Source organism: Onychomys torridus, chromosome 9 (assembly GCF_903995425.1).
Source record: "Onychomys torridus chromosome 9, mOncTor1.1, whole genome shotgun sequence".
Lineage (NCBI taxonomy): Eukaryota > Metazoa > Chordata > Mammalia > Rodentia > Cricetidae > Onychomys > Onychomys torridus.
In genome coordinates, this window is record NC_050451.1 from 53,621,728 (window position 1) to 53,647,567 (window position 25,840).

The following is a 25,840-nucleotide window of genomic DNA, read 5'->3' on the forward strand; positions in this document are numbered from 1 at the left end:
CAAGTAGTGGGACCCCTCAAGATGTAAACATGGCTCTTGTTGAAGGGCAGATAAAATGATCCCAAGCACATGGTTTGCATTAACCCACATGGAACCCAAGTGAGGATGAGCTTGGCTTTTCATGCCACGGGGGACTGCAGACCAGCAGGGTCATGATCTCAAGTCAGTGATCTCTCACTGAAAGCTGCACTTTGATTCTGCCTAGCCCCCTCCCAGGCCCACCCAGCCCACCAGCAGTAAGAAGAGGAAGCGGGTGAATGAGGATGTTCCTGACTGCAAAGTGCTGAAGCCTCTGCTGAGCGGCTCCATCCCAGTGGAGCAGTTTGTGCAGACCCTGGAAAAGGTGAGCTCACTGGCCTGATCTGCTCCTAGGATATACCAGCGGGTCACAGAACAAGGCAAGGCTCAGAATGGGCTAAGGCAAAGGACGACTTCCTTCCCAGGCTTCCCCAAGACAGCGTCAGACTCAGCACCAGCCTTACCTTCAGTTCAGGACTAGGGAGCAGAACTCCAGAGACAGGTGTGGCACATTAAAGACTGCCTGTCCTCACTGGAGCCATGATTTTCACAGGAAGACCACCAGGAAGTGGTCTGCCTTCCAGGAGGGCTAGTGCCAGCATGGCTGGATGGTCAGTGATTCAGTCAGAAACGAGACGTGGTTTTGTGTACGGGTGTTCTGCCTGCGTATCTGTGTGTCATGTACATGCCTAGTGCCCAAGGAAGCCAGAAGAGGTTGGATCCCCTGAAACTAGAGTTACAGTTATGAGCTGCCATTGGGTGCTAGGAATTGAACCAGGGCCCAGGTTCTCTGGAAGAACAGCCAGTGCTCTTAACCATGGAGCCACCTCCCAGCCCTGAAAGGGGAGATCTCTTGACTGCACTGGTGCTGGGAAGGGGCGGGGGTGGCACATTACCTTAAAGATTTTTATAATTGTGTCTTCAGTCACAGGATTGGAATGGTCACTGTTTCCACATTGTCGCCCTGGCTAGGAAGAGGGGGATGGGTTGAAGGTGGCATGGGGCATGCTTGAGAGGACTGGGCTAGCTCCAGCACATGGGGGGAGGGGGAGGTGGGACGACGACACTCTGCTACTGAGCTATTAACAACCAGTGTCTCAGCTGCCCACGGCTTCCTGTCTCAGTAGGCTTGGTCCTCATCTTTTGATATTCCCAAACTGCTCACAATCCTGCAGATGAGCAAAGGACCCCATCTCCCTTCTGGCCTGACAGGGCTCCTGGTATTATTCCTCAAAATAACTTGCTTTTCCACAATGACCTTACCTTTTGCTCCTGCCTGGCTCGTCCAGGAGCAAGCCTCTTTAATTGCATGGGCCCTGCGTACCTCACCTCCTTCCTTCCCAAAGCCGAGTGGGTGTTGTCTGCAGCCAGGGACAAGCAGTCCCTGCACTGGGCTCTTCACCTGTTTGATGTCCCACCCGGGCAACTCTGCTTTAGTGGTCGTTCTGGTTTCTAAGCAAATGCTGCAGTTAGCAGTAATGGTGGCTGGAGAGATGCTGCCAGACCCCAGGTTAGTGGTACCTTGCTGTGAGGAGTGAGGTTTTCCCTAGGGCTCAGAACTGTGGAGACCCAACGTGGGCCAATGTCAACAACCTGGTGTTCCCCCCTGAACCTCAGAGTCTGGATGTGCTCAGGTCCCTCATACACTCCTAAACAGTGGGGGATTCGGCTACTTTCCTGACTTTTCGTGTGGGGGGTCTTCTATAAATAGAAACTCCGGGTGGATCCTGACCCACCCTGGTAGTCACAGAAAGAGACGTGTGGAGAGCAATGCCAGTCTCGGGCTCAGTCGGGCCTTGCCTCAGAGTGACCGTCCCCTTTTCTCTTGAACAGCATGGCTTCAGTGACATTAAGGTGGAAGACACGGCCAAGGGCCATATTGTCCTGCTGCAGGAAGCCGAGACACTCATCCAGATTGAAGAGGACTCGACTCACATCATCTGCGACAATGACGAGACGCTGAGGATACGGTTGCGGGACCTCGTCCTCAGGTTCCTACAGGAGTTCTGAGTGGGGCGTCCACGGACTCCAAGGCCTTTCACTTCAGTCCGGGGGTGTCCTCCGACTTCCAGAGAGGAGAGGTATCTCTGGGCCAGGAACCTGCATGTCCTTGTACTGCTGAAGCCAAGAACTTTGGGAATCCTACCCTTTGCAGTTCCGGAGCCCTTGAGCAGCTTGGGCGACGACAGTATGCTAGACGCCCTTTCCTAAGGGAAGTGTAAACACGACTGGCTGTGTTTGAGGGTTCCAAGGGGGCAACTCTTGACTTCCCTGCCTACAGTACTACACCTGATAAAGGATGTCGCCCAAATCAGAAAGCAAGCCTGCAGCTCTGTTCTGTGGCCCATTCTGCTAAAATAAACATTATTTTTATAGAAGTACCCTGTTCTGTTCAACTACAGTCTAAATAATGATTTAATATCTGGGGGGGAGGGTCTGAAACTACACCCAACAGTGAAAATGCCACAGCCCATCTGTCTAACCTCTGCCTTAATCATAACCCAGCCCTGTTTACAAAAATGCAGCTATAATCCCAGTGCTGGAGAATTCAGTCATCCTCTGATACACAGCAAGTTCAAGGCCAACCTGGGCTCTTCAGACTGTCTCAAGAAGCAGAAACACAGCCGGGTGGTGGTAGCACATGCCTTTAATCCCAGCACTCGGGAGGCAGAGGTAGGCAAATGTCTGTGAGTTTGAGGCCAGCCTGGGCTACAGAGTGAGTTCCAAGACAGGCTCCAAGGCTACACCTTGTAGGGAGACCCCAAGCAGTACAATCCAAGAGTGCAGTGAAGCCTTCTCTAAAGACACCAGCAAAACAGCCTAACAGCGTGCATCTCTTAGAGTACGTATCCGGTTTGGTGGCGCGTGGCCTGCTGCTCCGCCCTACTAGCTGACAGACATGTTCTCCAGCCCCTGCCCACTCTGCAGGAGGAAGGGTGGTTTCAGAAAGACCCTTCACAGAGTTAGCTGCTTGTGGATCACACTGGGCCCACGGCTAAGAATGCCAGATTTGCAAATAAATGGCAATACCTTGGACCTGGCGAGCACTGGTCGGGGACAGCTGGAAGTCTATCAGCCAGGTCTGGTGTTGCAGGCCAGGGTGCCCAGTTTCTCTAGAGATGGGAAGATCCCAAGTCCAAGGCCAGCCTAAGCAATTTAATGAGATCCTGTCTCAAAGAGGGCTGGGGGTGCAGCTCAGTGGTGTATCCTAGCATGTATGAGGCCCTGGATTAGGTCCCAACAATGAAGAAGTAAAACTGGTCTACTAACAGCTGAATGCCACCAGGGTTTCAATGACGTGGGAGCTGTAGAAGTGGTGAAGAAGGGATGGCACGGGCGATGGGAAGAGCTGGTGATCGCTCTCCTGGAATTGTATCTGGGGTGAGCTCAAGACTGGCAGAGGAAAGGGATTTCACTTTCCCATCTTCACCTTGGTTACATTTGCCCAGGGTCCTGGAATGAACCTCAGACTCCACTACGTGAGCCCACCTGGGAGGGGCAGGACCGGTGGGCCTGCTCCGCAAGCTGGTGCTGTTTCAGGAGGATTGTGTAGGTGCATCCCCTTCTTTCTCATGAAACTTCTGAGAGATCAAACTAAACTTTAAACATCTTGGAAAGCTGGGCGGTGGGGGCACACGCCTTTAATCCCAGCACTCGGGAGGCAGAGCCATGCAGATCTCTGAGTTTGAGGCCAGCCTGGTCTACAGAGCGAGATCCAGGACAGGCACCAAAACTACAGAGACACCTTGTATTGAAAAAAAAAATTCTTGGAAAAATGAAAATGTATTAATAAAGCTCAAAAGACCCAAACATACATTTAATTACACTGACTACCAGGTATGCATCCAGAAGTGCCTTGGGGACAGTCTGCCTGACTTTGTTTAAGTCTGATCAGAGGGCCCAAGGCAATGATCCTCCAAGGACTGATTGCCAAGAGACTGATGCCTGGCAGGTAGAATGACAGAAGTTAGAGAGAGTAATTAAGTCAGCAGCAGCTGGGCCGGAGAGATGGCTCAGTGGTTAAAAGCACTGGCTGCCCTTCCAGAGGTCCTGAGTTCAATTCCCAGCAACCACATGGTGGCTCACAACCATTTGTAATGAGATCTGGTGCCCTCTTCTAGCATGCAGGGACACATGCAGACAGAACACTATACATAATAAATAAATAAATCTTCTTTTCTTTTTTTGGAGATAAGGATCGAACCCAGTGCCTTGCACTTGCTGGGCAAGCGTTCTACCACGGAGCTAAATCCCCAACCCCTTTTTTTTTTCTTTCTTTTTTTTTTTTTAAATAAATCTTTAAAAAAAAAAAAGTTGGGGTTGGGAATTTGGCTCAGTGGTAGAGCGCTTGCCCAGCAAGTGCAAGGCCCTGGGTTCGATTCTCAGCTCAAAAAAAAAAAAAAGTCATCAGCACCCTCTTGGCCACAGAAGCTAGATGGAAACAAAGCAAAGTGCATTCTTCAGCTAAGAGAGTGGCACTGCTGTCCCAGGTACAGGGAGAGAGCCAATTGACTGACTAGGGTTAGGTATTTGGAAGCCACACTAGGTTGGTTACTAGAACCCACAGAACTAATGAAAGCCTCTGTGACTGGCCCTGGCCCAGGAACACAGCCTGTAATGGTACCCACCAGCACTCAAGAACTCCTCCCAAGCCGAGGTACCAATGACTAAGTGGAGCCTGAGGAACAATTCCGTCTATTTTCTGTGGTATTAGAGGGAGCCCACCCAGTTAAGATAGCCTGGTTCTCCAGGTGCAGCCCAGAGACTAGGTCACGGAGCCACTGCTCACCTGTGATCTGGGCCTTTCCAGCGTGTAACAGTGAGTACCCACCTTCTGGTCTTTCTCCGTCCACTCACACTGCGCCACAGGAGCAGGAGTGTCGGGCAGTGCTTCAGACGCAGAGCACAACCTAAGTGACAAACTGTTCCTTTGCTAGAGTAACTGATCCCATTTATTTTGCATAGTCTTCTGTAGCTCACTGTCGGCCTGTTTCAAGACAGGGTCCTGACGTACGTAGCCCAGGCTGACCTCACCCCCATGTCTGTCTGTCTGTCTTTTAACAAGTCTTTCCCCAAAGGAGTAAAGCATGGATCTACTGCTATACCAAGTGACCTCAAACCTAACTGCATCAAAACTGCAGACGTTTCTTCCCTTACGGTTCTGTGGCTCAGGAACCTGTTGTGGCTTAGTCAGAGCTTCCTGGCCCCACTCAGCTGGAGCTCCCAGGCCCCCGCTCCTCTTTCCTCACAGCCCCCGGATGTGGGGCCTGAAATACAGAGTTTGAGTGAGTGCCCCAAAAGTGGCCAGTTTGTGGCTCCTGCCCTCTATATCTGCCAAGGGCACGCCGTTCTCCATCTCACTCCGCAGCTTCCAGCCCACAGCCCTCCCTGACATCCTAGAAAGGCAGGAGTTGGCTTTTCCAGATGATGTAGGACCAACAGGAACCATCACTATGTGATGGATGGTGCACTGAAGAGTTAAGCAGCTAGTACGGAAACTGGCTGCTTCTCCCTCCCCAACTCAGGCACCAGGACAACAGGCTGCCCCCTACAGGGAGGTAGATGGTACCTGTTTTCAGGCCCTCCACAGTGGGATGACACATGGATGGTTATTTTGAACCTGGGGTAGGGTATAAGTAATGAGCTCTGGTTCAGGAGGAGGACACAGCTGAACCTGGAGACAGACAATATAGAACTGAACCAAAGATGGCTAGTACCATGGGCTCCAGCCAGATCATGAGCTTAAATCCTGGGGGGTTTATACTACAGTCTCCACAGCTTCGTGTGCCCCAGGATTCAGTCCCGCCGTCAAATGGCTTTATGTGTATTTGAGCATTTGCAGCTTAGCACCATGGTGTCTGAGTGGGGTCTTTACCTAGGTCTTGTCATTAGGTGTCAGGGTGTCCTGGGCCACATGGGTCGGTCAAAGAAAGAGGTCACTGCAAGATGAAATTGTAAGGCCTTGTGTGGCAGAGGAAGGACCAGCCTATGGTGAACTGAACCTGGAACAGCCATACAGAGGCATATTTATTTATTGTTACACAAAGTTGTTTTTAGGTAAAGTATTTCCTCATACCAAGGTCCTATCTAATCTATATGTCTCTCTAGAGGAAAACATCACAGGCCCTCATGACTTTAGTCCTTCACTGTGTAAACACACAGTAATCCAAGAGCTTCTGGTGTCTTGTGACCAAAGTCATGCAAAGGCTGCAATACCGCCCCTCCCCCCTGCAGAAAGACAATTCTACAAATCACAGAAAACAATCAGTGTTTTCCACGATGACTCTTCAAGGTCAAAGTGCTCCTAGAAAACAGCTGTTCACTCTAATGTACAGTGACTCTGCCCAATTCCTACAACAGTTAGGCACCAGTAACCTTGCTTGTCTCTCACACAGGAATTAGAGGCCATGGGGTGTGGGGGTCAAGTTACTGTGTTCACAGGATTCCGCCCCTTGACCCTCTAGCAACCACAGTATCAATTCCTAACTCTGCTGTCTTCCTGATACACAACTGTGAATACAGCACAGTGAACAGCAACGCAATCGTTCTAATGTACTAGTCAGGAGCAGCTTACACCTGCAACCCCAGCACTCAGGAGATCAAGGCAAAAGGATTGCTCAAGTTCAAGGCCAGCCTGGGGTACCTAGTGTTTTCCAGGCTCACCTGTACTACAAGGTGTGACCATACCTCAAAAATAATAATTTAAAAATATACTTCCTGATTGACTAATTGGTGCTTTTATACTTTGAAAATACTGGCCTTCCCAGCCTGTAAGCCCAAGCCCCGCAGTCACCCGTGAGCCTGGGTACAGCTGCTGCTGGATTTTGTGCTGTGCACTTTCTCTGCTTACTTCAGCTCAGAAGAGCCAAGATCTCCCCTGAACTCCAGGACAAAGAGGAACACATTCCCAAGACCTCTGGTGAGCACCGGAGGATGTGAAGACCAAGACTAAAGACTGGCCAAACCTAACCGATGCATTCAGTCCTTGGGAAGCTCATGGTGGGTGGAGGAAACCAGTTCCTGGAAGCTGCCCCCTGACCTCCACGTGTTCGTGTGGCCTGTGTCCTCCCACCATAAGTAAACATGTAACTTCTTTAAAGAATCACAGGCCCAGCCCACCTTGTTTTGTTTTTGTTGGTTTTTTGTTTCTTTTTTTTTTGAGACAGGCTGTTACTGTGTAGTCCTGGCTGTTCTGGAACTTGCTTTGTAGACCAGGCTGTCCTCAAACTCAGATCTCCCTGCCTTTGCCTCCTGGGATTCCTGGTGGTCAGTTTCTTAACAAATATCATCACTGTTAAACTCACTGCCATTCACCTATGCTCTAAAAGGATTTCCTGATTCAGCAGAGGCCTTACTGATCAGATGCAAGAGGTTGGTCAGTTGCCTACAAATGAAAACTGGCCATGAACTAAAAACAGTTTATGATTTAGAGAGCTCACATGACCCGCAAAGCTTGAGCTTTATGATACATTAGAAGAAAAAAAAAATCAGTTCCTGTTCATGCAGTGTGTTGTTGGACTATCTGTGATTCCTCATGCTGGACAAGAATAAACAGCAGGAAGCCCCTAATAGCTCCCACCAGGCACAACCTCAGGTTTAAACTTCAGACAAAGCATGTAGAGGAGTAAGATGATAGACTGGTAGAGAGGTAGATTGAATGGTAACCACACACACTCAAAACCCAGAGGAATTGGGGAATGAGGGAAGGGCGGCCCACCAGAGGAGACACTCAGCTGACAGGGAGGGATGACAAGTCTCCATCGTGGGTGGACGGTGGTGAGCAGGGCAGCAAGCCCCGGGAGAGCTGAAAGGGAGAGACTGTTATGGCCGATTTCAACAGTGAAAACAACTAGCCAGGCGGTGGTGGCATACACCTTTAATCCCAGCACTCAGGAGGCACAGTCAGGCAGATCTCTGTGAGTTCGAGGCCAGCCTGGTCTACAAAACAAGTTCCAGGACAGCCAGGGCTACACAGAGAAACCCGGTATTGGAAAAAGAAAACAACAAAAAAAAAAAACTATATACTGCCTCCAAGTGCACATTAAGAACAGGATTAAAACTGTTAGCTGTGGGGAAGACACACCATGTGGACAGCCATGTGCCAGCAAAATAGACTGGAAGGCAGCGTTGCCAGAGATGACAGTTTATCAGGGGGATATGACCACAGCTGTGTTTCAGCAGTGCCGAGGGGCAAGGTACAGAGCTGGAAATCTGAGGACATTGGTTATGAAAACAGCCAGAGCAGCCCATTTATAAATGAGCAGGGCAGCACTCAACAGCCTTCACCCAGATTGCACCCCTTGGGCACAGAGGTGCTGCACTCCAGCTGCAGACCACACAGTCGTCCATAAGAACGTGGTGTTTTTTATCATGGAGACCATGTGCCAGGCAGAGAGCAAGCCTTACTATGTTTAAAGGACGTACCGTCCAACCCTGGTAAAACTCAGCTGGACCACAAAACAAAACAGGGTAGGGGGTGTGAACAGGCATACACGGGGACAAGGGGGCTGATAGGAGTGAGGCAGGTGTGAGAGAGGCAGAGAAGTGATCAGATGAATTATACATGTGTGTGAAAGTGTCAACAAATGTACTAAGAAAGGCAGCATGTTAAGTTGAGACAACGCTTCCCCATCATTAGCCACTACGAAATGTGGCCTGAACTTCGAACCCAAGACTGGCAGCGCCACAGGCTGCTGAGCGTGCAACGCTGAACACACCCTGCATCACTGTGAGGACAACATGCAGCGATCACTTGAGCAAACAGTACAAGTGTGTATCACCTGACACCCCTGCTCACAGGTACCCACTGCAGGGAGAAAGCTGGGTCCAGCGTGGGCTTGCTCGTCAGTGTTCACAGCAGCTTAATTCCGATAGCTCAGTTTGGGAAATGGCCCAAGATGCCTCCGACTCCGGCCAGTCCTCCTGCCTCCTGAGCACTGGGACTACAGGTCTGCACCACCACATCTGCCTCACTCACCATTGGAATGCACAGATGGCTGTTAGCAAGACAGCTACCCCCTTTCCACCCTTCCTGCCCCAGCGGAGTCTAAACCCCACCCTACAAATATCCCCAAGGTCATTCAATGCCTGGGTACCTTGGAAGCAATCCAGTTCACTCTGCCACCTCTCCCCAAAATTTGCAAGGCCTTGGGCTCAGCCTGCCACGCTCTCCCGTCAGGAGCCCACTAATGGCTTGATGCTTTCCTCGAGGATGCTCCTTCTTCAGTGGCTGACGTAGAGCACACAGGAGGCCACAGCCAGCCAGCAGGGCTGCTCTGCCAGGAGACAGGACGGCAGCCACTTCTCAGCACACACCCCAAGGGCAGCTGCAGCAGGGGAGCAAGGCCTGCTGAAAGAGCCAAGCAAGCATCGTGTTTGCTCATGTGGCCAAAGCCGACTTGCGTTCTTACGAAAGGCCTATGCCTGGCAGTTTTTGCCATTTTATGAGATTACACCTCTAGCCGATGGCTGTGACCCCACCAGTGCTGCGGGCACCCCAGGGCCTGAGCACATACTCCACAGCAGTGCCCATACCCCACACCTCACCATCTGTAACCAGCTCTAACACTTGACTGACAGCGCCACAGACAGACAGACAGACAGACGCCGCTGACACTCTGGATTCCACTCTGGATAGGTGGGCCTGAGACAGAGCTAAGCCAGAAATTCTAAACAGGCATTCTCTGTGTAGGCAGTGAGAATTTTTTTTATATCACAGCCTCCTTCACCCTCCTCAGTATTCCGAGCAAGAAGTCTAACCATGCATGAGTCCCCCACTGTTGGCCCCACAAGGGGACACTTTTAAGTCCCATCAATCTTCGATGTCAGGGCCGTGGGCTCCCACCTGCAGAGCCAGAAGAGGGCCAGCCGAGGCCTTCCCAGGGTTCCATCATCAACAGCCCAGGACAGCACTTGCTCTCAACCCATGCAGAAATTCTCAGATGCAGACACCAAAGGCCTATGATCTGATGTGCAGTGACACCCAGAGGCCACCCCTACCAGGTCAGCAGAGGACATCACAGCACATTTTTAAAGGCTGGTGGGAGGAGCCAGAGATGGCTCTTGTGGTTAAAAGACCCGTTGCTCTTGCCGAGGACTGGACCTCCATTAGCACACACATTGGTGGCTCACAACTGTCCCTAACTCTTTTGGCCTCAGCAGGCAGCTGCACAAGTGTACTTGTATAAACACACACAGTCACACATACATGCACACAATAAAAAGAAATCTTTTAAAATCCCCACAGTGAAAAAGCTTGGCTGGTGTGCAAAATGGACACTGGCTGACCGCCTGGGCTCACACTTGTCTGGCTCCCCTATCGCTCCCTGGCTGACTTTGGAGTGCTCCCATCTGGCCATGCAGAGGCCACTTCGGTGAGGCAGACGGTACTTTAGCTCAGGTAACTCATCTGTCCCCGTTGAGAATAACCAAACACCTCCAAGCTTGAGTTAAAGTCTCCATTTATTTCGTTTTTTACAAAAATCCAACGTAAGACCTTTGTGCTCACGGTTTGAAAGGGGCAGACAGATGGACAAATTATGTTATCAGAGCTGCCCCACCCTCCAGCTCCACGGTCACTAACAAGGCCACCCCAAACAGGAGCATTGTAGGTGGTCCACTGGCCTGAGGCACCCTGGGGGACTGTCACTCTGTGGGTGGCCCTTGCCCTCAAGATAAAGAGCAACTGAAAAACAAAGCTGTCCCGGCCCTGGGAGCTGAAACTAGGTGGCCAGGTGTGCCCCTGTTAGGAGTCTGCACTAGGAGGTGACCCATGGTGAGCTGCATCAGCAGCAGGCAGGCTCCTGACACTTGGGAAAATCATTTCCAAGCACTTCCCCAGCTCCCCAACCCAACTGACAAGCAGTGTCCAACCGCTTTGTCTGCCTCTTGCCTCTGAAAGAGTCCCCCAGATACACAGTCACTGTCCACACTTGCTGCTGGGGTCCTCCAGTTAGTGTTCCCACCAGGCCCAGGGATGCCATCCCATAGGATGCTCTGACATGACTATCCCTGAAAGACACTGCGATGATAGCCATGAGTGACCAAAACAACTTTCAGCGCCCTACTCAGGGGTTCTACCATAGAGACTGACTTTCTCATCAGGTGCCACGGCATCGATTTACAAGTTCTCACATGAAAAGAAACAAGGCGGATAGGGTGGGACTCATGGCAATACTGGGAAGTAAAAAAAAAAGAAAAAAGAAAAAAATAGCAGCCACATATTTAGCAAAAAAACACCACGCTCTTTGGCTCCCCTGAGGGAAGAGGGCTACTGTTACAAGGAAGGGCAGGAGGACAGGAAGCTGGGCTGAGGAGTCTCCGTGTCCCAGGCGGCCTGGCTGTCAGGTTCGAGAAGACACCTGCAGAAGCTCTGCAGCTGCCTCCCAGGGCCACGCCAGCCCGACAGCAGAAGGCTCTACAGAGAAGTCAGGGCAGCAGGCAGGAAAGGACCCCAAACAGCAGCAGGCATCAGGGCCTAGGAAGACGGGACTGGCTTAAGGCAGGTGCATGGCCAGGGCAGACCTGAGCTCCGGTTCAGTGCTGGAAACACTCGGTCCCACCTCAACCACCTGGGGCTGGGGTGACAGTCACAGGCTGAAGCCCTGACACAACACAACGCTTCCAGTTTCCAGCTGCCGCCATACCCGAAATTAGCTTATTTCACTTTCGGCCCTGGGAACAGAACCCTAACAAGGAGTGGAGGAGAGTGGTAATGTAGGGTGAACGCCTGTTAACTTCCAAGACCAGACTAGAACTCTCCTAGCAAATCCCAGCCTCCAGGTTCTAGAACATCCCAGACCTTGACAGAGGGGGCTTCCTACAGCCAACAGGGCATCAGGGACCGAAACCCCATGGGTACAGGATAGAATCCAGACGGAATGGGAAGGTGAACTCACCTGGGTGTTCATTCCAAGTCACGTGCCCTGCCGCAAGAGACTCTGGGATCCTCAAAAGGACACAGGCTAGTTCTACACCACACAAGCTCCCAGCCAAGGCCTTCCAGCCTGCCACTTTCCTGTTGTCTCCTCTAGAGAAGCAAGTACTACAGGACCCCCCCAACAGCGCCCTGCACCAGTGTTACCAGGAGGGTGAGCTAAAGAGCCACTGGGCAGGCCTCATCCCTGCCTTAGGGGGCCTCCTTATTCTCTCTCCAACACAGGAAGGAATGGGAGAGCAGCAATAAGCCCAGTGACAGGGAAGTGCCTCCTGGCACCCGCCCTCCAAGCCGGGGGTCATGCCTCCTGGTCCCCACTGTTCAGCCTCCAGCAGGAGAAGAAGCCGTGCTAGCATCACTGAGGTGACAGAAGGGGTCAGGCAGATCAGGAGAGCTTGCCTAGGCCAAGTCCATCCTGCTTATCTCCGCAGCTAGTGCCACTGGGGGTGGGGCTGTAAATGACAGTCCAGGTAGCACAGGGTCAGGACCCTCTCCACTAAATACACAGCCAGCTAGGACCCGCCCTTGGAGAGATTGGCAGAAATTTCAGGTGTACCCTCACCCCACCAAATTATACGTGTGTGTGTGTGTGTGTGTGTGTGTGTGTGTGTGTGTGTGTGTACACGTATGTGTGTACATATACGCACACATATAAATAAGTCTTGAATGGCAGATGTGAAAACTCTCTTTAAATAATAATAGTTGTTACTGAATTTAAAACACCACGAACCAGCCGTCCTGGGCTTATGAACTAGTGACTCTCCTGAGTCCCCACAGTCCTCAGTGTTCACTATCAGTCAGTGCCCTGGGCAGAAGCCCTGAGTCTGCTGACCAGGGTTCTGGGCCCAGTGTGGCTGACTTCAGGGTAAAGACAGCTTCTCTTTCCACTCTCCTGCTGCCTCCCCCAGCAAAGGGTCTGGGCCCCGCCCCACAGATGTCCCCAAGGTCCTTCAATGCCTGGGAACCTTGGGAGCGACTCCCCTCACTCGGCTCATGGTCTCTTCAGAACTGGCAAGGCCCTAGATGAACTTGAAGCACTTGGTCTTGTCGTGGGGCAGGCGGGTCTTGAAGAGCACGGAGTCCACCCTGAACTGTGTGTACAAGAGGGGCATATAGCCGTACACCTTGACAAAGAAGTTGATACACTTGTGCCGCTCGTGAAAGTGAGAGTCATCATGGGACAGGGCCTGAGGGCACCCTGGGCATCGGAAAGTCCACCTCGATGTCACCTGGAGACAGGAGAAAGGGCAGGGTGAGAACATGGCGTGACTGCTGACAGAACCCGATAGCAAGGCCAAGCCAAGGCCCTATCCACAGTGAAGCCACTGAGCCAACAGCTACATCTACACAGCCCAGCATGTACGTATCCACAGCACTCACAGGGTCTTTCCAGGTCCCTATACTTAACAGACACAAAGTCTTAGTGTGTCCAGTGCTACCGGTCCAAACAAGTCTACCTGCGGTGTTTATCTGGGTGGCAGAGCAAGACATTGGTCCACACTTATTTGTTTCAACCATGTTTTACACAGCGAAATACTGGAAAACCAGTCAAAACAGAAACAAATAATTCTAGAATATTACATAGCCATGAAAAAGATAGTTAAGAAAATTACATTTTAAAACATGAGAAAATAGTTAAGTCTATATTATTAAGATTTCCAACAATTAGAAACATGTAAGTAACATGATGGTGTCACACACCACATGGTCAACCATTAACATAGGTAACTAGTGGTTTGAATAGGTATGGCCCCATAGACTCATGTGTTTGAATGCTTGGACTCTATGGAGTGGCACTATTAGGAGGTGTGGCCTTGCTGGAGGAGGTGTGTCACTGTGGGGGCAGGCTTTAAGGTCTCATATGCTCAAGCTATGTCCAGCGTGGTACACAGTTCACTTCCTGTTGCCCGTGGATCAAGATATAGAACTCTCAGCTCCTTCTCCAGCACCATGTCTGCCTGCATGCTTCTCACCATGACAATAATGGACTAAACCTCTGAAACTGTAAGCCAGCCCCAATGAAATGCTTTCCTTTATAAGAGTTGCCATTGGCTGGGCAGTGGTGGCACATCCCTTTAATCCCAGCACTCAGGAGGCAGAGGCAGGTGGATCTCTGTGAGTTCAAAGCCAGCCTGGTCTATGGAGCTAGTTCTAGGACAGTCAAGGCTACACAGAAAAACCCTCTCTCAAAAAACAAACGAACAACAACAACAACAACAAAAAGAGTTTCCATAGTCATGATGTCCCTTAAGCAAGATAACAACCCTTCACAAAGTTCTGCTAGAGATCAGAGCCTGGGACCCGGCAGGATGAGGCCTGGGTGGAGGAAACCAACAAAGATGGTGGACAAAGGTTTTCTTCTCAAGCTCAGCTCTGATCAAGGAGAATGGCACACTTCTAGTTGCATCTGAAGACGTCGCCTGTGGGACTGAGGCAAGAATTTAAGCTACTTGTGTGCCCTGCACACCCCCAAGATGCTCATGAAGCCTACGCTGGTCTTAAACAGGCTGTGAGCCCGGACACAGGAGGAAGGGCAAAGCCCTGTGCAGCATCCAAACAAGTCATACACAGGAGCGAGCGAGCGCAGGAGGGGGACCTACGGAAACCCAAGACAGAGGCAGCAGGGTGACAGGTGCCGTGGTGAAAGTGTGTGTGCACAAGGAACTTTCCAGAGACACTCAGAAATCATACAGACCTTCAACCAATGAGCAGGAAGAGAAAAATCAGCAAGTGAAGGGTACTGAAATTAGAACCGAGAATGGGAAACAAGACGACAAAACTATGGAAGCAAGATGATTATGATTAAGTGACATGGAGGAAAGGTGTAAGGTCATTCATGGACTCTCAGAACAGGCAACCCTGGTCCTGGAACAGAAACAGGACAGGCAAATCAGGGCAGACGGAGGCCTTCCGGTGTACCTGCCTCAGTACAGGCTCACACTAACATGTCTGCCCAGGAGAACGGAGCGAGGCAGGTGTCTATACACTCTCCAATGAGATAGTTTAAAAGAGACATTTATCGTAAGAGTAAGCTGCAGTGTTTAGGGTACACACACAGAGACACAGCCCTATCAGCCCAGCCTCTTCACTTCACTCACCCACGGCTCCAGCAACTCTCACTGAAGCCACAAACCCACACCACGCACTTGCATCATATGATCACTGTCTTCACTGGAGCAGTGGTTTCTTTACATTTTTACTTTTAATTATGTGCACAGGTGTGTGTCTGTCTGTGAGTGGATGTGCCCATGAGTGCAGTGCTTGCAGAGTCCAGGAGACACTAACAGGAGGTCGTGAGCTACCCAACATGCACGCTGGGAACTGAACTGGGACAAAAAGAAGCTGTGGCCACCACTTCACATCAGTGACCAGCAACACTGTTTTCACGTGCGCAGCTACTCTGAGGTGATGGGAAGATCCCTTGCAGTAACAAAGCAGTTAGTGCATCTACCCTTGGAAGCCGCAGCCTGCTTCAGAGGTGAAGGAGAGACGGGAGTGAAGCTGTCCCATCCCTCACACCTCACGAGTCCCAACTCCCTCAGCTCTACCCAGCGGCCTCCGTGCAAGGCCCTGCCTTACAGCCTACCATCAGTTATGTGAGGGGTGCACTTCACAGAAATGTTCTGTGGTGTGGCGCTGTCACAAGCTGCATTAGAACAGGATGGAGGGGTGAAGTGCACAGCACACGCCTTCCACAGGTAACGGGCCTACCTTGATGGGGGGCTTCCGTGTGATGTGGGAGACCAGGAAGTTCATAGCGATATCCTCACAGTTGATGTACTCATCCACCATGTCTCGGATGGCCTGGGGCATCACATAAGAATACAGGTAGGCATAATACTGTCAGGGAAGAAAGGATCAAAAACACTGTTAGAAGTTCTTTCACGTTCCGCAAAATATGCATGGCTCTAGGGGCTGTTGGGACATGCGTGGGAAGGTGCCCAGGAGGTAGTCACAGTGGAGACACACTGTCAGAATTTAGAGACTCAGAGCAGGAATGATGAGCAGTTTGCTATGCAGATCTTCACTGTGAGAACATCTCACGTATCAGCTTGCATCTTTCCAGTCTATAAGAAAGTACCAAATGGAAGGTAGTACCCTCACAGAAGCTGGTTCAATGGGCTGAGGAGCTGGCAAAGGCGTTCTGTGAGGGGCAGTAGAAATGACTTGCTCATCTCAGAATAGGGGTTCTGTGGTACTGGGAATGGAACCCAAGCCCCTTGAACACTAGGGCAGTGCCCACCACCTCCAGAACAGGGATTCTTAGAACCCACCTGAAGACTTCAAAAGGGAAAGTATATGCCGCCATCACTCAAAAGAAATGGGATACAGGGGCTGGGGTAATGACTCGGTGGTTAAAAGCGCTTTGCAAAGCTAAGAACTCAAGTTTGGCTCCCTAGAACCCACATAAATGCCAGATGGGTGTGGCAGCCCGCCTGTAATTGCAGCCGGGGAAGGTAGAGGCAGAGGACCTCCAGAGCAAGCTGGCTGCCAAGACCAGACATATCTGTAAGCTCTGGGTTTCACTGAGACCCTGCCTCAATGAATAAGGTAGAAAATATCAGGGATGACCCCTGACATCAACCTTGAACCTGCACATAGACATGCAAACAAATCCTACATACATATCCCCCCACCACCACACACACACACATCTGGAAGAAAATAACAAATTTAAAATTTTTTAAAAATAAATGTAGTGTGAGCCTTTGTGGCATTGTAAATGTCCTTATAACCACAATCTTAAAACTCAAGAAGAGCTGGATTGTCACTTAGCAGCACAGCCCTTTGCACACTCCAGCTTAGCTTTGATCCCGAGGAGCACCCACAAAAGAAAAGGCCAGTGGTGGTACACAAGTTCCAGCACTTGGGAGGCAGAGGCTGGCAGATCTCCGAGTTTGGGTTGAGGCCACGCTGGTCTACAGAGTGAGTTCCAGGACAGCCAAGGCTATGTAAAGAGACCCTGTCTCCAAAAAGGAAAAATAAAAGTAGAATACTGGGCTGGAGAGATGGCTCAGAGGTTAAGAGCACTGCTTGCTCTTCCAGAGGTCCTGAGTTCAATTCCCAGCACCCACATGGTGGCTCACAACCATCTGTAATGAGATCTGGTGCCCTCTTCTGGCCTGCAGGGATACATGCAGGCAGAAGACAGTATACATAATAAAATAAATAAATCTTTAAAAATAAAATAAAAGTAGAATACCTTCCTTACTCCATTTATCCAAAAATGACTGCATTTCAACATGTAAACATACAAATCTGGGGTTGGGGATTTAGCTCAGTGGTAGAGCGCGCAAGCACAAGGCCCTGGGTTCAATCCTCAGCTCCACATACAAAAAACATACAAATCTAAGGTATTGCATAATTTCTCTCATTCATGTTTTCATACTTTGGTGTTCTTTATATATCCCAGCACACTGCAGCTCTAACCAGACACCCATTAAAATCTCAGAAGCCACAAGAGGCCAGTGGTTATGTTGCAGATCAGAAGAAATATAGGAAATGGAGCAAAAACCAGCGTAACAGTGCAGGAGAGGCGTGGCGGCCGAAGGTACCTGCACGGCAGGTACTGAGTGAGTCGAAACCCTAATGTGAAAACGTCTCTGGGCAGAAGTGGCAGAGCCCTTGGACAGAGGCCCACAGTGAACCTTGTACACTGGCAATCAGTCAGAGCCAGAAGAGTGCCAGGCTCCAGCCTGACTGAGCCACACCTGGGGTGGCAGTGCTGGAAGCAGACTTGGATATTCAACAGGTCGTTTGGTCTAGTGCCCTCAGCTGTCCAGTGAGAGCCAATGGTCTACAGGCAGTCCTCGTGGTCCTCGGGAAGTCCTGGTCTTGATTTTCAGTTACTATATGCATGGTTTTGTTTTCTTCTCTTGTCTTGAGATGGGGTCTCACTGTATGACCTAGCCTACCCTCAAACCTGTGATCCTCCTACTTCGCTATAGACCATTGGGATTCCGGGCGTGGGCCACCATGCTCGGCTTGCTTCTCTAAGCACGTCACTCAGTTTCTTCAAAGGCAGGAAGAGCTGGCCTCTGGTGTGAAGGCAGAATTCCTTCTCACACAAGCTCACCCTTACTAAGCTCGGACCAGCAAACCCAGCGTTTGCTTACCTTGTGAAAGAAGGCAGCGCCTGTCAGCACCATGGACAGCTCACAGGAGTAGTTGGAGTTGTAGAGCCAGGACTGGTGAGGGATGTCCCATGCATGGTACCGGCCAGGGAAACCCACAATTCGATCACGTGCCTCTCTCCATACCCTTGAAAACACACACACTTAAAATAAGAGCTCTTACCTGGCCTGCTGTGACCCTTAGACTTTTGCATTTTTCCTTTTATTTCAGTTTCTTCTTTTTTTCCTTCCTTTTTAAAAAATATCAGACAAGCAAATCAGATTAAAAACTACACAGTGGCTGGCGGTGATGGTGCACGCCTTTAATCCCAGCAGAGACAGGCAGATCTTTGTGAGTTTGTGAGGCCAGCCCGGTCTCCAAAGTGAATTTCAGGCAAAGCTACACAGAGAAACCCTGTCTCAAAAAACCAAAAAAAAAAAAAAAAAAAAAAAAAAAAAAAAAAAACCTACACAGTGTCATCAACAGTATCTGTTTATCAACCCACAAGTGTCTCTCCAGTGTCTAATGGGAAGGTCAAGCGGTGAGGCATACCAGAAGGTGACAATCTGCTAAGAAGTGGGAGACACCAATCCCTGTTTCTTTAATTCTTTAAAGTTTTGTTTTTAACGAACATGACACCTTAATTCCACAGAACATGTACGTAATTTCTCTACGCTGAGTTTCTGTTCTTCCTGCTCCAGAGGGAACATGGAAGAAGCACTCAGATACCACAGGCAATCACTGTGGTGAGGAGAACCCATTTCCTAAACTGAGCAAAATCTAGAGAGAAACTACTGTGTAAAGTTGTCCACAGACCATCAAATGGGAGCATCTGTTAAATGCAGAGAGAGAGAGAGAGAGAGAGAGAGAGAGAGAACTAAGCCCAGCTTTGAAAAATCTGAAGATGTGTGTGTGTGTGTGTGTGTGTGTGCATGCGTGTGTGCATGAAATACATGTAGAGGTCAGAGGACAGCTTTATGGCATTGGTTCTACCTTTACGTGGGGTCCAGGATCAAACTCAGGTCACTAGGCTTAGCGGGCAAGGACCTTTACCTGCTGCTGAGCCACCTGCTGGCCCAGGAGAAACTCTTGTATCACCCCCAAACCTCTGGCTAAGTCAAAACGATCAGTAGGCAGTTTCACTGGCTGAAATGGAGCTGGCAGCCACTAAAGGGCCTCAGGAGAACTCCTGAGCCTCGTCAGAGCATTTCCCTCCCTGAAACAGAGTTGCGAGCCTCAGATCTAACAACTTCCACCACAAAATAGGTGTCTTACAAGGTTTCCTTTTTCAAACAATGGGATTTTTTACTGTGGCCAAACACCATCGTCGTCTTTCCGAAGGGTATACTCTCCAGTGGCATTAAAGACACACAAGCTGTCACTGTCACCAACACCCGCCTCCAGGACTGCCAACTCTCCTGCACCAGAAATCTAAGCTGCTGCTTGCCTTCCTCGGCCTGGCTCAAACCGCCCTTCCTGTCCCTCTGAATGGGACTTCCAGCTGCCCCGTGTGAGGGAAGTGCACAGCAGCTCTCTGTTCCCACTTCTATTACCAGTGATTCTGCTGCCAATACAAAAGCTCCACACAGAGGGAGCAGCGAGGGAAGGGACCGAAGGACAGCGCACTGCCCGGTACCCTCCCAACAGGGAGCCGGCAACTAGAATATAAAGACCTCAAAAACTGAAATTACAAAAAACGGGCAAAGTAAGAATGGTCAATAAACGCATGAAAAACTGTTCAGCGCCCCCTCGTTATCAGGAAAACGCAACCGAAATTACCTTGAGATTTCATGTTACCCAGTAAGAATGGCTGTCATCAAGGAAACAAACAGAAATTCTAGTAAGGAGGTGTGGATACACAGGGCTCTGACACACAGGCAGGGGTCTAAATTAGTCCAGCCACTTGGAAAATCGGCGTGGAGGCCCCCACGGAGATAAAGTACAACCTCTACCAAAAAGAATCCAAGTCAGCTTCCTACAGAGACACGTTTACTGTGGTATTCCACAGTGGCCCAGGTGCCCATCCATTTGTAAGTCGATAAAAACTGGGTGGCACAGGTGTTAGTGGCACACGCCTTTAATCCCAGCACTCAGGAGGCAGAGGTAGGCGGATCTTTGTGAGTTCAAGGCCAGCCTGGGCTACAGAGCGAGATCCACGAAAGGCGCAAAGCCGCAAAGCTACATAGAGAAACCCTGTCTCGAAAAACAAAAACAAAAACAAACAAACAAACAAAAAGTAGTAAAAGGCCAGTGGTGGCGCACGCCTTTAATCCCAGCACTCGGGAGGCAGAGCCAGGCAGATCTCTGTGAGTTCAAGGCTAGCCTGGGCTACCAAGTGAGTTCCAGGAAAGATGCAAAGCTACACAGAGAAACACTGTCTCGAAAAACCAAAAACTGGGTGGCACACAGACACAGGTCCAAAGAATGAAATCATGTCCCTTTTAGGAACATGGATGGAGCTGAAGTTCATCATCGTGTGATGTGAAACAAGCCGGACTCAGGCAGACAAATGTTTTCTAACACGGACAGAAGCTAAGGAGGAAAGGCCATGAAATTAGAAGAAGTAAACGGGGAGAAAGGAGGAGGAGGACGTGAAAAGGACGAGTACGCAAATTACAACCCATGGAGGCACAGGAATGTCACAATGACGTCCACAGCCTCTGATATAAGTGAAAAAACCTAAACAGGGCACACGGTGCTGAGCGCGCGTCTTCCACGCTGTGTGTGCCCCTCCCCTGCCTACAGAGGTCGGTTGGGATCTACCCCTAGAGACAGTGTGCCAGTTCAGTTCTTCAAGGCCAAACCCCACATTCTGGATGACTGCTAGGAGACACACCGGAAGGAGTCCTCCACTTCCTCACCATTCAGAAAAGGTCAGAAAGCCGCAGGTGACAAAGGAGGCTGCCACCTTCAGCCTCTGTGGGTTCAAACTCCTCGGGAAGGATCCTCGAGTGACTGAAGCCCTCTTAACACCTCACGGTGGCATCCACAGCTCCCGGCCCGTCAGCCTGGCTTGCCACCACCAACACCTGCAGTGGCAAAGACCATTGTGGAGCTCTTCTAGGCTTTTCTCCTTCCCTGACAGGGAGAGCAACAGCTGTTGATGACCATGGACAATGGCCCAGTTAGCAGGACTCTCCTTTTTCAATCTCAGCTAGCACACAGACTTGCTTCAGTAATCCACCACAGATTGGGGGCACGCGGGGGTGGGGGTGTGGGGGGAGGCAGACTGACTGTCAGGAGTAAAGATGCTGTTCTATTTCTGTCACCTGTCACTTCTGTGGCCTCAGAAGCAAAAGGAAACCTAAGATCCAGGTGGTTTGGGGTACAGAATGAAAGGCAGGAAATCCAAGGCAGTGGACTCCTTCCCACAGTAAACTGACCAAGATAAACTACTTTTTCCCCAATTTATATGGACTAAAACTGACAAAATACAGTAAAAATGGTTTTGTAAATGCTACTAAAACAGAAAGTGAACAGATAAATTAGAATTCATCAACATTTAAAATGTTGTGCTTCAAAGAATGCCACAAGGAAATGCAAAGACAGCTCCCTGAGTTGGAGTCTCTGATCACCTCTCTGACATGCAACACGTATACACATCTTATATCTAGAATAAAGAACTCTGATAACTCAGCAATAAAGAGATAGATAATCTGTGGTGGCCATTCTTGGTTGCCAATATAATTACATCTGGAATTAACCAAATCCAAAAATGGAGGGGCACACCTGTGAGGGATTTTTGCTTAATTTGAAGTGGGAAGATCCACTTCTGACCTGAATCTTAAAGACACACCTTTAATCTGGATCTTTTGAGCAGGGAAACCCCACCTCTAACCCAGACCACACCTTCTGCGGGCAGCCTATATAAGGACCTGGAAGAAGGAAGCTTTGCTCTGTGCATGCTGGCCTTCTCCTCGCTAGCAAATCCATTCCTTCACTGGCATTAGAGCCTACTTCTTTGGGATTCCAGTGTCTACAGAATCGTGACTGAATTACTGGATTCTTGGACCTTCTGTTGATAGGTAGCCATTGTTGGACTAGCTGGACCACAGCCTGTAAGTCATTCTAATAAATCCCCTTTATATATATATATATATATATATATATATATATATATATATATATATATATATATATATACACACACATATAGGAATTCATTCTATGAATTATGATTCTCTGGAGAATGCTGACAAACAAAAATTGGCAAAATTTCTGAATCATCTGAATCCATATTTCTCCAATAAAGGCATACAAATGGTCAACTAATTCATAAACACTTGAAAAGATGCCTATAGCACAAATCTTAAAAGGTCTTATTAATAAAATAAAATAAAAATAAAAAATAAAAAAAAACACTCAGGAGCAAGGTACTGGGGTGAATTCTGAAAGATCAGAGAAGCAGAACAAGCCACATCCAACCTCACCTCGCCAATTCCTCAGCTGATCTTGTTTCTTCAGACTGGAAGCCTCTGAGTCCTCATCCAAATGGATCTCAGCTGAACTGCTGCTAAAAGCCAAAAGCTTAAAAAGCCTCTAGTTCCTGGTCCTCATGCCTTATATTCCTTCCTGCTTCTTGCCATCATTTCCTGGGATTAAAGGCATGTGTCACCATGCCTGGCTGTTTCCAGTGTGGCTTTGAACTCACAGATATCCGGATGGATCTCTGCTTTCAGAATGCTAGGATTAAAGGTGTGTATGCCAACATTTTCTGGCCTCTATGTCTATCTAGTGGCTGTTCTGTCCTCTGACCCCAGATAAGTTTATTAGGGTGCAAAATACTGGGGGACACAATATCACCACATATGCCCAACATCACAGTCATTAGAGAAGACAAAACTATAAAGGGGAACTGGGGATGGCTCAATCCATAAAGTCAAAGCTGACTTCTGGCCTCCAAACGTGTGCGCGCACACACACACACACACACACACACCCCTGATGTGCGCACACACACAAATCTATCTTGAACTACACTACTTCACAGCCACTTAGGGTAGCCATAAAATAAAAAAGTACACATATGCATTGACTAGGATATAGGTAAATAAAGTGACATGCTCACTAACTGCTGGAATGTAAAATGGGGCAGCTACTTTGAAAAGCCATTTAGCAAGTCCTCAAAACATCTATGCTCTGGCCTAGTCACCCCACAGCTGGGTATGTACCCAAGAGAAACGTTCCTATCCAGACATGCACATGAATGGGCACAGTATAGCACTGTGCCTCACTGCCAAGTAGTAGAGACCCAAAAGTCCATTAGTATAATTAAGAAAGACAACACAGGCCTGGTGGTATGCACCCTTAATCTCAGCACTCAGGAGGCAGAGGCAGGCAAATCTCTGAGTTCAAGACCAACCAGATCTACATTGCAAGTTTCAGGCCAACCAGAGCTACATAGTGAGGAGCCTTCCCCCACCCCCACCCCCACCCAGGCTTTTTAAAATGATTTATGTGCATTGATTAGTGTTTTGCCTGGATGTATGTCTGAGAGTGTCAGATCCCCTGGAACTGAGCTAGAGACAGTTGTGAGCTGCCATGTGGGGGCTAGGACTTGAACTCAAGTCTTAACCATTGAGCCATCTCTCCAGCCAGCTCCGAGATCCTGTCTTTAAGGACATAAAATAGAAAAGAAAATGTGGCACACCCATACAAAGGGAATGAAGCGCTGTTGCGTGCTAGGAGACAGATGGCCCTAGAAACATAAGGCAGAGTGGAGAAACCAGCCACAGGAGGCCACTTATGTCCCCAATAGGAAAACCTTCAGAGACGTGATGTTTAGTGTTTGCTAGAACTTACCAGGCTGGAAGATGACAGAGGGTGGTCGATGGATACTGTTTCTTTTGGTGATAATGTTTTTCTGAAATGGACTGTGATAACTGTATAAAAATCTACCCAACTCTATACCTGGATGTGTGAATGGGACTGTACATAAATTAGTTCAATAAATGTCACTGAAAATTTAATTTCAAGCAAATGTTCACCCTTGGGTGTTTTCACTGAGGCAAGTCTAAAGCAGCACCCCAACTAATCCATTAATTCACATACACTGTAACTGACATTGTTCTTTGGGATGGAATGATACATTTTCCACAGTGACCCTTGGGTGCCACAGTAAATGCCAACTTCTTGAAAGGGTTCTAAATGTTCAGTGAGGTGTTTTACTGACCTGAGCCCACACACCAGTGATGGCCACTCAGAACCCCCAATCCTCTTCTTCATTCCCTTATAGGCAGTGTGCCTCACTGGGCCACCTAAGCCCCCAGAGCACCTGTACGATGAATTTGAGAGAGCAGTCCAGCACAAGAGGGAGGGAGAGATAAACGGGCCTGCAAATTCATCAGCCATCCGCCACTGCTTATGCTTTGCTTGCTGGTCTCTCAACTCCCACCTATAGATCACAGATGCAAACTACAACCTCCATCATCAGGCCCTAGGGCTGACTGGCTCACTCTGCTCATTAATTTGATGAGACACAGCCCTGGGTTGTGTATGTGACTGCTCTGACCTCATAAGGGGACTCATCCCTGGACGGATGTACAATGTGATGGCTTTATTGGGAGATGGTGGAATCCTAGTTGGAAGGGCAAGCTTACTGTGGGCATGTCTCTGGAGGACACCCTGCCCTGGTCCCTTCCCATAGTCATCCATTCTCTGCGTCCTGTCTGCCATGACAGAGAACCTTCTCGGCACACGTTCTCCTTGCCATGCTGTTGTGTCAGTGTGTGTGGAGCCGAGCACCCACTGAAGGAGGAGCCGAGCACGAGCCAAACCCATGACAGGATGCTTCAAAACCCGAGGCCATTCGCTTTCCCCTGTGCTGCTTCTTCCAGCTACTTCGTCAGAGCAGAAATTAACTAATTCACGGGCATGAGTGAGAAAAACCAGGGTTCTCAGGTGGTCCCCAGCACACAGCATGCACTTAACAGATGACAGTGTCACCACCACCACTGTTCCACCTCCTTCTCCTCCCCCTTTTCCTGTCGGACCCTTGTTCTCTGCCCCACTTACATCTTGGGGACCAATACTCTGGCATGGTTCTATTCCTCAAAAAACACTCCTTTGTTCCTCCACCCTTCCTATAACACAAACCCAATTTCCTCATCTCTATTCTCAGCAAAGAAGGTCGGGTTTAAGATGACAGACCTGCAGGTCCAAGAGAGGCAAGGAACCCCGGCCCAGCTATTTACAGACTCCCATCTCCCTGGCCCCAGAAGAAGAGCCTGCCAGGATGAGAGGAGCCCCAGAGAGGATCAGTAAGAGCCAGCCAAACCTCTGAGACCTGGGACCAACCCCATCCTACGATGCCCTGACAGCCTCCTAGAGTTTCTCCTCTGTCATTCAATTGGTTTTGATCACTTTCACACTAAAGTGTTGGAAAATCTGTCCCTCACCGAAACCCAAACATGATTTCATCATGGCGGAGGTGAGCATCGTCATCAATAGACAGTATGGCCTCTGTCTCAATCTCATTCCAGGGCAAGAATCGATTGTTCAAACTGTTTTTCTCAGTACGGACAACCTGAAATGAGAGAGAAAAACACAAGAAATCAATGCTACATGAAAGAATTCTCAAAGTGACTTTAGTCCAACTCTTACAGCAAACTGGCCTGGTGGCCTGCCACTCACTTGTGACATTAGCATGTGCCTCCCGATGAAGCTGCCTCCCACTGGAGAGGATCTCACACTGACCATCAGTCATTGCAAACTGACTTTCTCATGAAACAATCACTGAGGATTATTTTAGACAACAGTCTAGAAGATTAAACA

General features: G+C 49.4%; 2 protein-coding genes across 5 annotated transcripts in view; one reads left to right on the plus strand and one right to left on the minus strand.

The window, feature by feature from the left end:
- Positions 1-2,414, plus strand: part of Ints9 (integrator complex subunit 9) — an 88,458-nt gene extending 86,044 nt beyond the window's left edge. For all 3 annotated transcript variants that reach the window (XM_036199318.1, XM_036199319.1, XM_036199320.1), the window contains 2 exons: positions 206-343; positions 1,852-2,414. In XM_036199318.1, the coding sequence (XP_036055211.1) occupies positions 206-343; positions 1,852-2,028 (315 nt within the window). In that variant the 3' untranslated portion in view covers positions 2,029-2,414. The remainder of the gene's footprint in view (positions 1-205; positions 344-1,851) is intronic.
- Positions 2,415-10,461: 8,047 nt separating this feature from the next.
- The window catches only part of Extl3 (exostosin like glycosyltransferase 3), a 92,947-nt gene continuing 77,568 nt past the window's right edge, over positions 10,462-25,840 (minus strand). For both annotated transcript variants that reach the window (XM_036199168.1, XM_036199167.1), the window contains exons 4-7: positions 25,465-25,592; positions 18,070-18,214; positions 15,665-15,793; positions 10,462-13,182 (exon numbers count right to left, since the gene is read on the minus strand). In XM_036199168.1, coding sequence (XP_036055061.1) covers positions 12,973-13,182; positions 15,665-15,793; positions 18,070-18,214; positions 25,465-25,592 — 612 coding nt within the window. In that variant the 3' untranslated portion in view covers positions 10,462-12,972. The remainder of the gene's footprint in view (positions 13,183-15,664; positions 15,794-18,069; positions 18,215-25,464; positions 25,593-25,840) is intronic.